Source organism: Pyxicephalus adspersus, chromosome 2 (assembly GCF_032062135.1).
Source record: "Pyxicephalus adspersus chromosome 2, UCB_Pads_2.0, whole genome shotgun sequence".
Taxonomy (NCBI): domain Eukaryota; kingdom Metazoa; phylum Chordata; class Amphibia; order Anura; family Pyxicephalidae; genus Pyxicephalus; species Pyxicephalus adspersus.
Genome location: NC_092859.1, coordinates 124,320,166 through 124,335,660, shown reverse-complemented (window position 1 = coordinate 124,335,660; position 15,495 = coordinate 124,320,166). Strand labels below are relative to the sequence as shown.

General features: G+C 39.8%; 1 protein-coding gene across 1 annotated transcript; it reads right to left on the bottom strand.

Annotated features, from left to right (window-relative positions):
* Nucleotides 1–4,383: 4,383 nt before the first annotated feature.
* Nucleotides 4,384–12,447, bottom strand: TM2D3 (TM2 domain containing 3). The gene is made up of 6 exons (XM_072402294.1): nt 12,320–12,447; nt 10,634–10,729; nt 9,150–9,307; nt 7,862–8,042; nt 7,250–7,325; nt 4,384–6,364 (listed from the first exon to the last, which is right to left on the bottom strand). The coding sequence occupies exons 1-6, from the start codon at nt 12,399–12,401 to the stop codon at nt 6,199–6,201; spliced, it is 759 nt and encodes a 252-aa protein (XP_072258395.1). The 5' UTR covers nt 12,402–12,447; the 3' UTR covers nt 4,384–6,198.
* Between the last annotated feature and the right edge of the window lie 3,048 nt (nt 12,448–15,495).

The window sequence follows — 15,495 nt, the reverse complement described above, 5'->3', positions numbered from 1 at the left end:
ATATACACATCTAATACAGGGAGCCAAGAACAATATAGCACAATCAGGTGCAGGAGCAACTGCTAAAAGAAACAAATCTCTAAAATAATGACTTGAGGTTTTTTTTTAAGCATTTTTCAAAAACGCTTGCAAAAAAACAGTTACTATTTGACCGAATAGGTCCATTCATTTACCAGGCAGCACCATTTCTCTGCAGGAGGTTTTCCACCTCCACCTTACATCCACTTGAATAGGAAGTGTTTAAAAATTTGCAACTACAGGCTGTTTTATATATTTTTTTAATTCCTGTAAAAATGCCTAGACAGGCAAATTATTGTATTAGTATTTGCAAATATCTGCAAAAAAAAGACATTTTTGCCTGAAAATAATCAGACAAGGAGCAGTAACGCCTGCATTTTTTTTTTTCCTGCAGTTCTGAACATGTCCTTAGGGACAATTGGCTCTTATGCAGCAGTTTATTAGAATAAAATACTAAAAATCAAAAAACTAAATTGCCCTCTTAGATGGTTTTGATATATCCAGGAAAATATATTAAATGTATTTACTTCATCACCTATTAAATGCTGCAAATCCATGCATCCCTATTATTATTAATATAAAACATTATTTATTAAGCTCCAACGTATTAAACAGTGATGTACATTAAATAGGGGTTGCAAATGATAGACAGATACAAACAATGACACAGGAGGAGGAGAGGACCCTGCACCGAAGAGCTAACAATCTAAGAAGTAGGGGAGGGGAGGCAGCACACACTAGGAGAAGGGGGATATGTAGTGGTGGGAAGTAGTAAGGGTTTAAGTGATAGAAGAAGACTGGTAGAGCTCTTTTAAATGAGCAGATAGTAGAAGCAAGCCGAATGGGATGAGGAAAACCACTCCAGAGAGTGGGAGCAGCTCTAGAAAAGTCCTGGTGCTGTGCGTGTGATGAGGTTATGAGTGTGGAAGTCAGTGGTAGGTCAATGGAGGAGCAGAGAGAGCGGCAGGGGGAGTATTTTTCTGCCAGGTCGGAAAGGTAAGTGGGACAAGAACTGTGGAGGGATTGGAAATCATAGCTCAGGAGCTTGAATTTGATTCTAAGGTAAAATGGAAGCCAATGAAGAGAAATACAAAGAGATGCAGTGGAAGAGGAGTATAAAGATTGGTATAAAGTCCCCTTGAACAGACCTCTCCTCCTACCAGTCAACCATTGTTTTCTGGAATTGATGAGTTGGGTCTGGAGAGATGAAAGATAAGAACTTTTCTTTTTCCCAAGCTATTATACCTTTTTAGTATTATTAATATAAAATATATATTACACTTATAACATTTTACCCTGCCCCCATTTGCATTCCTTGAAAATGTTATTTCAGTCTGATGTTGCAGATTACATTTTCCACTATTTATTCTTCTAATGTTACTTGATTTATACAAAGGGAAGACATTTTGCTCCGTCCTCCAAACACTGCAAGGTTCCTGGTTATTTTATTAATATTATTTTTTTGTCCTCATTTTGATGCTTGATGTTGATCATTCTATGACTACTGTACATTAACCCTGTAAGGTCAATCTCTGATTGTCTTCTCCTTGCCTAAGAAAAGATATACTTTTTAACAACTACTTTATGTTTTCATATCGGTGAAATGCATTAGCAATGAGACAGTTTTCTGCTTCTGGAGCGTTTCCTAGCTGTTTATGTATCGTTTACAGGCATCATCATCATCATGACAAATCCAATGGGGATGTCCTTTTTCCTATAAATGCATTTGAATCTGAATTCTATTTGATCATTGATTGTATGTTTGTTGATTCCAATACAATCATATATTTTGGCTATAAAACCCCAGTCTTTTCTTCTATTTCCATGGCATATATATGTCATCCTGGCCTGGCCAATCAAGATGGCTGAGGATTAAAAACAGGAAGAGCAGAAGAAATAAATTGAGGCCTCTGCGATAGAACAAGGACAGGCAAGTGTATTTGAAAAATTAAAATCAGGCAAAAAAGGTGTTTAGGAGTTTAATCCCGCTTAAAGATGCAAATATACCTTTAAAAAAAAAACACCAGCTAAATGAAACTTGTCCTCTAAACTCTCTTTTCTTTAACACTTCATAGCTGGTCACAGGCCCGACATTATCATGTACAATGCAGGACCAGTATTCCTGCAAAATAGGTGTGAAACCATAGGACTCAACAATCCAAAGATTTAAAGAGGGGGTGTCTGGCATCTGGTCCTGTGTCGTCACAACAACCGCCCTGGACCTGGCACTCCGGGCGCCGCCATCTTCGTCTTCTCTCTCGGGTTCTTCATCATACATCAGCCGACCCAGGCACAAGATCAGGTGACGTAGAAGGAAAAAAAATTTGCTGATCTCACTGCGCATGTGTGAGATCGGCAAATGTTACTCTTTGAGTGAAAAGGCTCCTTCTGTGCGTAGAAGGAGTGCCCAAGAGTCTACCGGGATGCCTGACGTAGGGATCACGGGAGACTTTGCGTTCCCATTCATTCTCGACCGCCTAGGCAACCGAGAATTAGGGGGTGGTGCTGCACCATTTTTTTTTTTTAAAAAGGTGTTGCACCTAAATAAAATTTTTTACCCTAAATAAAAGGGTTCTCTACCTGTTTACGTAAAGTGAAAATTCTGAGTTTAGGTACGCTTTAACAAAAGGTGCACTGATAATGCCTAATAGTGGAATGTTTGATTTTTGCCATTAGCCATACAATAAAGTAGTAATGGCTTAGAGAACACCCTTTTGCCTTAAGAAACTTCCTTCTAAGATCCAAACAGGTATATGTAATCCTTGTGGATCCAGAGGCAGAAGCAGCTTCTGCAGGAGAAGAGGTCTTCAGGAAGGGGGATGGGGCTTCCAAGGATTTGCAGACAGAAAAAAGGAGCATATGACCATGCAATGGATGGGGGAGGTCATCTGCCACTGCAGTGGAAAACATGTTAGCCTGTCCCCACCATGTCCACGGTACCAGCTGAATTGTAGATTTCTGAGGGTTAAATAAAATGCACCCCTCATTACCCCGTTGAAGTACCACTTCTTTCTGCAATTCAGCTTGGATTTGTTCTAAGCAAAAAAAAAGACATTTTCTCTAATCTTTATTAAATGGGAACCTACATTACCACGCTCTAGAGATAAATGGTTTACATTCAAGTTTCTTTTTTCCAGGCAGATCCCTCAGAAACTAATTTAATAATGGGAAGGCCTTTCTTTTCTTTTTCTGGAATCCCCTGTACATCTGGTCCTGTATGAAATGTGGTTTAGGAGAATCTGAAATCTGCATAAACTGCTTTGTACAATTCATCTTCATGTGAAGAAAAGGGAAACCTAGGGGTGAACAGAGAACCACTTTGTCCCTAAAGGTTCTCTAACTGAACCCCCCCTCCCATTCTGTACATCTATTTGAATTTTCTGGATTCTGCAGTGTTAATCTTTTTTAATGGTAACCTCTACTTTTTATTTGGTAACTATAACTGGGAGAGTGGATGCATGTAGAAAAGAAAGGGCAAAAATCTGCCAAAACTAAAAGAATGAAAGCTACTTACCATCTCTGACCTCATGTTGCTCATAAAATAGGGGTCCCAAACCCCGGAGACCAGCGGTGGTTCCCGGCTCTGGCGGGTGCACCCCCCAGCAGGGGCCCACCGGCCAGAGCCGCAGACCATGTCTCCTGTATGCATTGCAGGCCAGAGCCTGCGATGGGAGAGTGGGCAAGTTCTGGCATCATGACGTCACTCATTTGAGTGACACACGGCTCCCCCTGCATGCACAGTCCAGAGTCCGTAAATTCAGTGGTCCTTGAGCTCCAAAGGTTGGGGACAACTGCCATAAAGTCTCTCATAACAGAAGACACTTTAAATGACAACATCTTATTTCGTTTATCTTTTTGGCTACCTGCCAGGTTGTAGCTGCTACCTGGAAAAAGCCCTCCCTCATCAGCTGTGATGTCCTGATTATCAGACACCATGGTTTTGGAAAAAATGTCCGCTACTGTTAATGATTCCATTCCAAAATTTAATAAGGTCTGGTCACCCTGGTTGGACCACCACACCACTCCTGATTTAGACTGTAGATTATTTAATTTGTATGAGTATTTCTTTTACTGTTCCAAATTTTGGGCTGTCCCCAGTTTTGATTGTCTGTTTTCAATCACATTTGTTCTTTTGTCTCTGAATTTGACCTGCTTTCTTTCATTTATGATTTATATCTCTTTTTATTGTTTTGTCATACTATTTATTTTTTCCTTTTTCTGTGTTTGTTCCACTGTTTGTAAAAATGTTTTGAAAGATTCTACAAAAAAATTATTGAACATTATTGAACAATGACAGCATCTTCATGGATGCCTAAAGTGCTTTGAGTAGGATGGTAATAACATAAAAAAACAAATACTGTGCAGTTATATTTACAATAAATATTTTATTTTCAAGTATTCTTTTGCATATACAACAGTAACAGAGAAAAAGAAAACTAAAGTCAAGAATGTTTTTTTTGTAGAATTTGGAGCTCATTAGATTAATAAAGGCCATTAGTTTGCTGCCTGCATTTTTAACATTATAAAGTAGGAACGGGATTTTATACCACCCTTGCTCAGGTATCACCTACCTACATATTTATTAGATACACACTAGTGTGTAAAAGATGTCACAGCTATTTACATTAAAGGGATCATTTCAATAATGTAGAAAACAATGTGGATAATACAAGTGACAAAACATTCAGTGCATTTCTTTTTTGATATTTTACACATCTTTATTACCCCTCCACATTTACATAACCTGTAGACCAGCAACATGACTTGATACAAGCTATAGTTATAGTGTTTTTTTATCGTTTAATAGATTTAAGTGATGTAAGGAAATATTAACTATTGTAAAGAACCTCTTATAGAGTCAGTTTGTTCCAACCCCTGTTGCTGGAGTAAAACATAAATACCATTTTTGTAAAATAAAAAGGAACTCATACTGAATACTAGCATTACAAGGATTTATCATATACAGTAATCCCATTAGAATCATTTTGACGATTTTTTTCCTTTTATGGAAAATACAAACCTCTCTCAACTAACTACACAAACACTAGTGAATATAGCCACCCTCCAAGCCAAATACCATAGACCACACGGAAGTATTCTTAATAGAGATATTGACCTGAAAAGCAGCAATCTGACGAGAACTAAACTGCACCCTAAAAATGAAAGAAAAATAAACATCCAAGGACAATATATAGAAACAGAAAAGTAAATCTTGGTGAGCCATGTACAAAATTTCACTGTACTTATTCAGGGCTAAACAGAGGTTGGACAGGAAACATCAAACAGATACTTTAGATCCAACAATTCTGAGCAAGGAGTATATACCTCATATTGTTCTTCAATGGATCAATATGTGGACTGTCAATTCTGACTATTCTGGAAATGCTACTTTCCTGGCAGTCATGTTAACTACCTTGTGAGAATACTTTGAGACAATGAGCCAACAAGTATGCAGTATATAGGTTCTTTCTGTCTGGTTCCCCTTTGTACTGTTTGCTATTGCCACCTAAATGCTGCATCTCTCATGGATGCTTGAGGGTCAGTATCAATGGTGAGAATATCAATGGTGAGAATATCAATGGTGAGAATATCAATGGTGAGTTGACAATGAACAACTACTGTGGTTCTACTGATATTCTGTTGTTGGTAAAAGCTTGGTTTAGTCACTTAGTTATAAACTCATGTTAGAGCAAAGAGGACACAAGTTGAAGTTGCCACCCTTGGCCTCCAATCCTGTGCATAAAAAACATTTCAAGTGTAACTGTACGTATACATTTATATATTAGAACCGCCCTAATACGATATTCTACAAAACCATATCCATGCGATGTTGAGAAAGAAACTTTTTTTTTTTTTACTGTTTGGTAACTCTGTGCTGAAACAGATCAATAGGGTTTTTACCAATCATTGATAGGTCAATAGTATGAAAGCATAACAAGCTCAAAGAAAACACTTTTATGTCTTTTAGCTGTGCAAACCATATTATAGTTTTCAAAGAAAAGAAAACTGGAATCTTCTAACTAAAGTTCCAAGAAGCATTAAAGTTCTTTTAGCCAATTTGACCATAATGAAAATGCAGATTAAGTACAGATACCGTACATTATATAAAATATACAATACAGAACAAACTGAAGCGTTTTTGAAAAGCTGAGGCTTGTTCCCTCTTCTGGAGCCAATGAGCTAAATATATAGCGAACCATCTGCAGGTCCAACATATCCAACACAAATTAAAAACACATCGATTAAGGTCCAAATTCCCAGGCCTCCAAAACTGAATAACTTTCCCAGTCCTTCTCTCCACTGGCCCAAGTAAAAACGGTCGGCACCAAATCCTCCAAGAGTGATACTGCAAAAGAAACATAATATGTGAAACATAATGTGTCCAAAAATAGTTTCCACTAAAGATCCTATCGCATATCTGAACAAAAAACTTTCTAAAAATATACTGATATGTGATAGCACACAACTCTGCTATGGGCTTTGCTGGTCTTCTGTGTCTGTTTAGCTTCCCTGGCTGAGACTTTGGGAACTCTTTCATTGAAATTTCAAACAGTTTCCCCGATACCATCCTTTTACTGGTCTGTCACTGTGATTGGCAGCATCACTGTCCAACAATGTAGTGGAGGCGTTTCTGGGCCAGTCTCTTTTCACAGAAGCTTGTTTAAAATTTGCATTCAAGACAGTGATATATTTCGGATCCACTTAAGTACACAATAGGAAATGGATATGTAGGTACCTGGAGGTAGCCGTTATTACCATACCCATGGGATTTAAAGATTATAATAAATATGGTTGCTGCCATTGTAGGCCTTCTTATAAAAAAAACAAGGTGCCTGGCTGTGTCTGACTTCTGAATCATCATTTTCAGGATATTTCCTGGTTGTGTCAAGTTGTGTTTGTTCCATCCAGGCTCCTTTTTATTGGTCGGGGAAACAGCCCATCACAGCCATGGACCAATAGGAACATGTGAAGGATCAGCAAGATTTAGCACAGCATTTAACATGCTGGAAAGAAAAGCCCGGGATTCTGGCATAACAATGGAACTGCAGGTTGCTAAACATATTTGTAAATATCTCAGTATGCACAAAGTATTTGTCAAGGTTTTCAGCTTTTGAGGCGGACATCCTGGCAGACAACACAGCTATATATGCCCGACTGGGGGACAGCTTTTTTGTCATGTCCTATGATGGATAACCAGTAACTTTTAAACAGAACATAATGCAGCCATTACCTTAATGCAAGTGCTGTAGACCACTTGTAACCCCCAGTCCAGTTACAATATAACATCTTTGGGAACACACGCCTTCCTGCAAAAAAAACAATGCAGAATAATACAATCAGGTATACAAGACTGAACACAGATTTGATCAACAAATATGAACATCTTCCACAGCATTACAGGCTCCTCTCCTTTTTTGGAACTGTTTGGTTGCACACTAACACTGTGAAAAAAAAGCTTCAGCAAGTCTGATAGAGTGTACCCAGCTTATTTAATAGATAATAGAAGCATATCAAACATCAGTGTTAACTTACAAGGAGAGCATAAATAAAATGGACACAAAAAGTGTGTGTGTTAAATATGTTTATATGATCAGATTAGGGAATAGTTTTACATATAGTTTTTATTAATACAATTACATGTGTCCAGTTATATGTAGCAGCAGTCATCATGTCGAAATGTGATACACTACAAAGTATTTAATGCTCAGGCCCTGTGAACAACAGAAGCAAACAGGAATGTGTTTTTGCATTAGTCATTTCCTAATGGCATGCCAAGTTCTCTTTAATAAAAATAAATGCATTTACTTTCTTCAGGCTCATGTGTGTGCTAGCCTTTACATACCTAAACAATGCACATGGTCCTTTACAGTGCAGGTGGCATTGTAACGTTGTCTAGGACAAGCCACGGTTTTGCAGATGCTTGAATTAGACTTACTACACTCATAGTCAGAAGGAGGGAGCTGCCAGCAATACTGACAGGTCATAGTGATGGTGAAATTTTCCTGTTTTTGATGGTTGTCATCCTGTGCACAAAACAAAAAGGAGAATAGTCAGACACACAAAGCTAGGCAAGTAAAGAAAATAAATTGTATAACTAATATAATTATATAGCTATAAAATGTGGATTTTTATAAATTTTTGTAACAAATTGGTGTTTTGTGTATCATGACACAGTCTGTCACTAGCAGAAAAGGGCTTATTTAATCACTCTTGATGTTCTTATTCCTAAACCAGAAATCGGGGTAGGATACAAATGTTCCTTGAATAAAGATGACATTTCCACTATCCTACAGTTAAATCACCTGCTGATTCTACAGTGCTATGGGCTCATTTTCTGCGTTGGGCTGCATGCCACTGTCTGACGCAGCAGTAGTTAGTGCTGTCGCATTTGCAGCATTGTTGCCTCTCCCATTCTACCATGGCATATAATCATCACATGACCACATCCATTCGTATAGGGTGTTGTTGACACGAATATACTTTACTTATGCTATGACACATTCACCCAGTTTTAAAAGATCTAGCCTACTGTCCTGACATAAAGAAAGGCATCTGCTGTCACATGATTTAGATAATTGGATTAAAAAAAAGTTATTTACAAGCATTTTTAAAAATAAATCATGGGTCACATAACATACTAGTTAAGGAAACTGTGGAGACTTCCCTTATCTAGCCTCTGTCTTGAGGAATATTTATAAATGGTGTATGAAACACGACTCTAAAGCTGATAAGATGCATTGTAATAAATATTCTGGGATTATGGCAGCAGAGGTATGTGTTTTTCTTTACAGGTTGAACTTCCATTGTCTTCTTACCACACAGCACATTTTAGAGCAACTGATATCAGTTACTGGGAAAGCATCTGAGATGCATAGCAATAGCCATAGTTGTATTTTAGAGATATTTTAAAAGCTTTTCACTACCCAACTTTAAAGATAGTTTTCTATAAGAACAGTGTCTATCATCAAAACTGCTGTTCTAGAATCCCATGGCAGCTGGGCACAATCTCAGTTGAAGGGAAGTATGAGTCATAAGCAAAACAGTTATACGATGGTACATGAAATAGTCATTAAATTGGGAAGATATATTTTTAAGTCTTTCATGCAACATAAATGCATCGATTTCCTTACCACACACATAACATGAGGTTTAGCTATACATTCAAAAGTGGCGGGTTTTCCATAAATACAGGAATGGTTTGCACTGCACTGCATACAGTCAGTGGGTAACTTGGTGCAGAGGTCATTGCTTGGACATTTTGATATATAATCAGGTGTAGGTGTGACTTCTGAAATGAAAAACAGAACATTTGTAAAAATCATGCTTTTCTTATTATTTATCTCAATTAAAAAAAAAAAACACAATAGAAAGGCATCCTTTAAGTACGGCACACCGTAAATTAATTAATTACATTTACTGGTCAAAAGTCAGAGTATTAATAATATTACACAGTATTTATTTAGCGCCATCATATTACGCAGCGCTGTACAAAGGCCATAGTCATGTCACTAGCTGTCCCTCAATAGGGCTCACACTTTAATGTCCCTACCTCAGTCATATGTCTTAAATACAATGGAAGGTCAATTTTGGGGGAAACCAATTAACTTTACTGCATGTTTTTAGAATGTGGGAGGAAACAGGTGTACCTGGAGGAAACCCACCCAAACACGGGAAGAACCTGCAAACTCCATGCAGATAATGTTCTGGCTGAGATTCGAAACTGAGACTCAGTGCTGCAAAGGCCAGAGCACTTACCTCTAAACCACCGTGCTGCCCTATTACAGGTAAATAGTTCTCTCTGTCTTATTAAATCCTTTACCTGTTGTAGCACTTTTTTACAACTAAACTTATATAAGAAAGAATGGTGAGCAGTGAGTTCAGACAGGTTATGTCCCTCCTACAATAAAATAAACTTACGAGCCTGCAATCCTTTCTTTAATGTATGTGCAGTTTAGTGTTACGATCCCAGCATACCAAGCAGCTGGGAATGAATAAAGTAATGCATACGAGACCTGGCCTGGCCAATTCAGAAAGGACACAGACCTAGAAGAAGATTGGGTGAAGATGCCAGCACCCATGATGGAGCAAGGTGAGGTGGGTGTACTTAAACAATTGTGACTAGGCAGGTGAGTTTATTTTTTTTTTGTTAACTTTAAAGTACTTTATTTTGTTTAAATCTTTTGTCTCCCATTCACAGATCAAGTAGGTTAGTTGGCTTGCCCCCAAAAAATTGGCCTTAGACTGTATTAAAGACATAAGACTATGGTAGGGACATTAGATTGTGAGCTCTTTAAGGGACAGCTAGTGACATGACTATGAACTTCGTAAAGCGCTGCGTAATATGATAACGCTATATACATACTGTCTAATAATAATACTGGAGTACAAAGACTGAGGGCTGGCCACTTCAATCACCATGTACCGAAATCCCTAACCCCATCACTAGATTAACTGAGATTTTTTATATTAAACCAACAAAGCTGCCAATGTAACAGACATTATGCACCATGCAAGTCTAAGCTTACCAAATATAATAACCCCACAAAAATCATCATTTGAAAGTCCTTTCTATGAAAACAGATCTGTGTGCCAACCTACAGCTGGTAATACGGACCAGTAATCTTGGTGGTGCTTGGTGGTACAGAAGATGAGTGAGGCTGGTCCTTTATGGCCTGTGCTGCAGCTTGGAAGTGCTCAAAACTCAATGATCCTGGAAAAAGGGATTAAAATGTTTAGTTTATGTTGCTTTGCAATTAATAGAACAGCGTTATATATATATATATCTCGCACACATATATGATCCTTTCATGCAGCAAATCTTCTTGTTTATACCTGTATGTGCCCAGTGGAGCAGCTGTCATGCATCCTGGGTTGCAGTAGGACCCCCACATAATAGATATAAGCCAGCCCCACTCCCTTACTGCCCTTTCATAAAGCACTCAGCTCTGGGTGTATTATATATGGGCAGGAGGAAAGGACTGGGCTCATATCTATTGCCTTCAAAAATGTGCGGTTGACTCTGTTGAGTTTATTTAGTTTTGTGGTGAAGTGATCCCCTGCCCTTACCCCTGGTATATTTATTTTAAAATAATCTATAACAACTTACCCTGATTGTAAGCTCTCTGGGGCAGGGGCCTCTACTCCTCCTGTGTCACTGTCTGTATCTGTCGGTTTGCTACTTCTATTTATAGAGGAAGTAAACGTAAAAACACTGAAAACAAAAAAAAAAAAAAATCTACTTACCTTCAATCACTCAGAGCAGTTGATCAGTCTGGAGGTGTCTTCCTTCGGGTCCCGTGTTGTCCCGACATCTGACTTCGAGCCAGCGCGCCGGGTGCCGCCATCTTCTTCCGGGTTCTTCTACCTATGTCACCTGACCCAGGCGCGAGATCAGGTGACGTAGGATGGAAAAAAACTTGCTGATCTCACTGCGCATGCGTGAGATCGGCAAATTTTTCTCTTTTCACATGAAGGCTCCTTCTGCTCATGTCCGGGATGCTCAGGCATGCACAGAAGGAGCACCCAAGAGCCTCCCGGGATGCGTGATGTAGGTATCCTAGGAGGCTCTGCACTCCCATTCATTCTCGACTGCCTGGGGCGGCAATGAAGAGTTAACTAGAGGGCGGTGCTGCACCCTTTTTATTTATTTTTTTTTAAAAAGAGTGTTGTACTTAAAAAACAAACAGAATTTCTACTTTACATAAAAGGGTTGTCTACCTTTTTATGTATAGCAAATACAAATATCCGGTAAAACCAGAAGGGAGAGGGAGAAAAGGGGGGAAGGAGAGGGTGATGGGGATGTTCCCTGTTCTCCCCAAGATAATAGGAGTCTTTGCTGTTGGGCCTCCCCTTTAGTATATCAAATTACAGAAAAACCATGGAGTGCAAGGAGAAAGCAAAGAAAGAGGGGCAGGGTCCTCTCCTCCTCACAGGCAATGGCCTGTATCTGTCAGTCATTGGCAACCCCTATTTAATGTACAGCGCTGCGTAATATGTTGGTGCTATATAAATCCTGTTTATTAATAATAGTAATAATAATCCAATCATATCCTAGGGAGCTCCCTGACCAAGGTGTTTTCTCTAAAATCAGCAGAGGAAAGTGAGGTCACAGATGTTCAGGATTAAATAAATGCTACATTTACAAATATTTTGGTAAATAAAATATATATTTCTGCTACATGGCTATTCCCTACTAATTATAAGAACTGGGCTCGGATGCAGTCATCTCACCCTACAGGAACAGCTCATTTACAGCAGACAAGCAGGGCAGCTGGAATATAGACCCTCTTAGAACACTTACCGCGTCCAGAGAACACATACAGCTGTGACAGGAAGAGCACCACTCTGCAGAGGCGCTTCAATAGTGATGACACTTCAGCCATATTGCTAGGACTAGGAGCGCTTCCTCTGTCCCCACTGCGCAGGCGCACAAGCCATGGACAGCTGCACCTCAAGCCTCGTTCTAAATGCTGCCTTTGTCATATTGGGCGGAGCTACGTACAGGGCTCCAGTATAGTTAGCATAGTGGGTGGAGCTATGTACAGACGCCCGTGTAGTTGTCACAGTGGGCGGAGCTACGTACAGGGTTTCAGCCTATTTAGCATAGTGAGTTAGAATATAGTAAGCTGGGCGTGGCCAAGTCAGCAAAATAGATAGCGCAGTGGGCAGGGCTACATGCAGGGCGTAGGTATAGTTAAATTCACCCGTGAAATAAATCCAACAGTGGGCCTGTACAAATGGGCGTGTACAATGACGTCATCGTCAGGAACGTTTCACAGCAGTGTTTGTGTGTGAATGCTGCATGTTATGTTCTGCAGTCTCACATCTCTCCCAGTACAAACCCCCATATCTCCTAAACAGTATGTCCTACCGACCTGAAATTTTCAGGGTACACAGGGGACTCTTATATTTTGAAAGTTGTTAAAGGTGGGGAGAATAAATTTGGGGTACTGCTAGCTATGAGGGTCCCCGTGTACCCTGAAAACTTCAGGTCAGTACAATGATGTCATTGTACACGCCCATTTGTAGATTTTTTCTTTAGAACACCGCTCTTCGCACAGGAGCTTTAGTGTAGTTAGTAGGGCAGGGCTATGCACACGAGAATCACTATGGTTACCATAGTGCGTGTTGTGTACAGTACCTAGTATGTGTTAGTAAAAAAGGGGGAAACTGCGGAAACTCATATTTAGTTACTATAGGGAGCCGGATCTTTGTTTAATAACCATATTGGGTGGGGCTGACTAAAGAGCTTTCATGTGTGGTGGGGGGAGCTAAGGCAGACATTCCATGATAGTGGGCGGGGCATCTATCCCCAATTTGTTTTGGGAGGGGAAGCCAATTAACCTAACTGCATGTTTTTGGAATGTGAGAGGAAACCCACACAAACATGGGGAGAACCTGTAAACTCCATGCAGATAGTGACCTGAATAAGATTCGAACTTAGGACCTAGTGCTGCAAAGGCAAGAGTTCTAACCTGTAACCTGTACACACAGCACCCTTCTGTAATATGGAGAGCTGAGGAGGGAGGACGAGTTAGAAGCACCCTGCTGTGCTCTCCTCCATAAGGGCAAATATTGAATACAAGGTACAAGGCTTTAGGAAAACTATACTAATGTTAGGTAGATCACCCTGTGTTCCCTAAAAAGCTTACTTTAAAGCCTTAATACCCAGTTATATACTGTTCTTCTAAAAAAAAAGCATCCAGCCGATTCCACATTTTCACAGACCTTACAGTGATGAATCCCTTCCTTATGCGGACCTTAAACTTCTTTTCCTCCAGACGCAGAGTGCCCTCTTGTTCTTTGTAATGATCTCAAAGTGAATAATGGGGAAGAGAGTTCTCTATTTGGACCATTTATATAATTATACAGTGTGATCATATCCCCGTTATACGTCTCCTCTCAAGGGAGAATAGATTCAGTTCAGCTAATCTCTCCTCATAGCTGAGCTTCTCCATTCCTTTTATTAATGTAGTTGCCCTTCTCTGCACTCTCTCCAATTCCACAATGACCTTTCCGTAAACAGGTGTCTAAACCTGGACTGCATATTCCAGATGAGGTCTGACCAATGCTTTGTGCAGGAGCAGGATTATATCTTAATCTCATCGTTCATGACATAAATTCCAAATAAATTCCTTTGACATTCTGGTCTAAAATGTACATTCCACAAATTTGTCAGCTGCACACTCATGCTGCTAATCTCACAGTCTTTCAAATGTCAACAGTATTTTATTGGAATTCGGATCAGGTGACAAGCTGACCACCCGTGTTTCAAAAATTGCAATTCATCAGACCAGCTACATCAAGTGTTTAGGTGTCCAGTTAAACCCCCCTAGCAGTATGATTAATGAGGATTTTTGAATGCAAAAGCGGTGCATTTAAAAATCCGCCTACCTGCATGATGGTCCTGCCCTCCAGCCACACACTCGCGAGCAGATGCCCGGCAACTGCTTCCCCTGGCCTTGTGTCCCCAACGTTCACATGCTGAGGACGCAGGGAAAGAAGACGCCGGACATTGCTGGAGGATGCTGCTGGAACTTGGGAACAAGGTAGGACTTTAAACCTCCCTGGAAATTCCACCCCCGATTGTGGCTCAGGGTTACCCCTTTTGGTTTGGAAAATCCACCCTGAGCCACGCTTGGGAATACCGCCAGGGATGTTAGGCAGGTTTGTGCCCACTACAACCCCAACTTTTTGTTATGCTGGTGTATCCCATCTCTCCAACATTCAATGTATAATGCAATGTACTGTGAACTCATTGGGCCTGATTTGTAAAAGCTCTTGAACACTTGAGAAGGACTATCATGGAAGAACCTGGGTGATCTAGCAAAACTGAAATGGATTCAGTCCAGGATTGAAAACTTTTGCCAACTAATATCAAATGTTTTTTAAAAAAAGCATTCCAAGTTTGTTGGATCACCAAGGTTAGACTATCATGGGACATCTTCTCGAGTCTTGGAGAGCTTTAATAATTCAGACCCATTATGTGAGCCACACAAGTGCCAAAAGGCCACACATTGGGTATCAAGGCATTAGTAACAAATATGCCATGGGTAAAATCAATGAGATCATAATTTTGTACCAATCTTTTTACGTGTTTATAACTATTAAAGATCAAGACCAAATATATCACCATTGATCATTAGATCAAGCAATGGTTCTGGTCTAATAATTGGCTCAGGGCTGATATCGGACAAGAATCTGGCGTGTGTACTGTACTCATTGTCCGAACAACCGTCCTAACGGATCCACGGATGAGGAACAATCAGAATGAAAGTAAAGAGCGCAGCTCCATTGTTCACCCCCTCTCCTCTCCATAGAGCAGAAGGGTGCTGTATGCGTAGCCCTCGTTCATACATTGTGCAGTCGTTTGTCTTTCATGATCCTTTCCAATGACAATTATTGCATGTGTGTATGCAGCCTTATTATACAACTATGCAAATAAGTCTTTATGGTGTCCTCTGGAAGCAATTCCTT

Coding starts and splice junctions, on each gene's coding strand:
- TM2D3 (XM_072402294.1), bottom strand. CDS start 12,401: ATGGCTGAAGTGTCATCACTATTGAAGCGCCTCTGCAGAGTGGTGCTC. Junction 10,730..12,319: donor GTATGTGTTCTCTGGACGCG/GTAAGTGTTCTA, acceptor CCCTTTTTCCAG/GATCATTGAGTTTTGAGCAC. Junction 9,308..10,633: donor AAGCACCACCAAGATTACTG/GTCCGTATTACC, acceptor TTTTCATTTCAG/AAGTCACACCTACACCTGAT.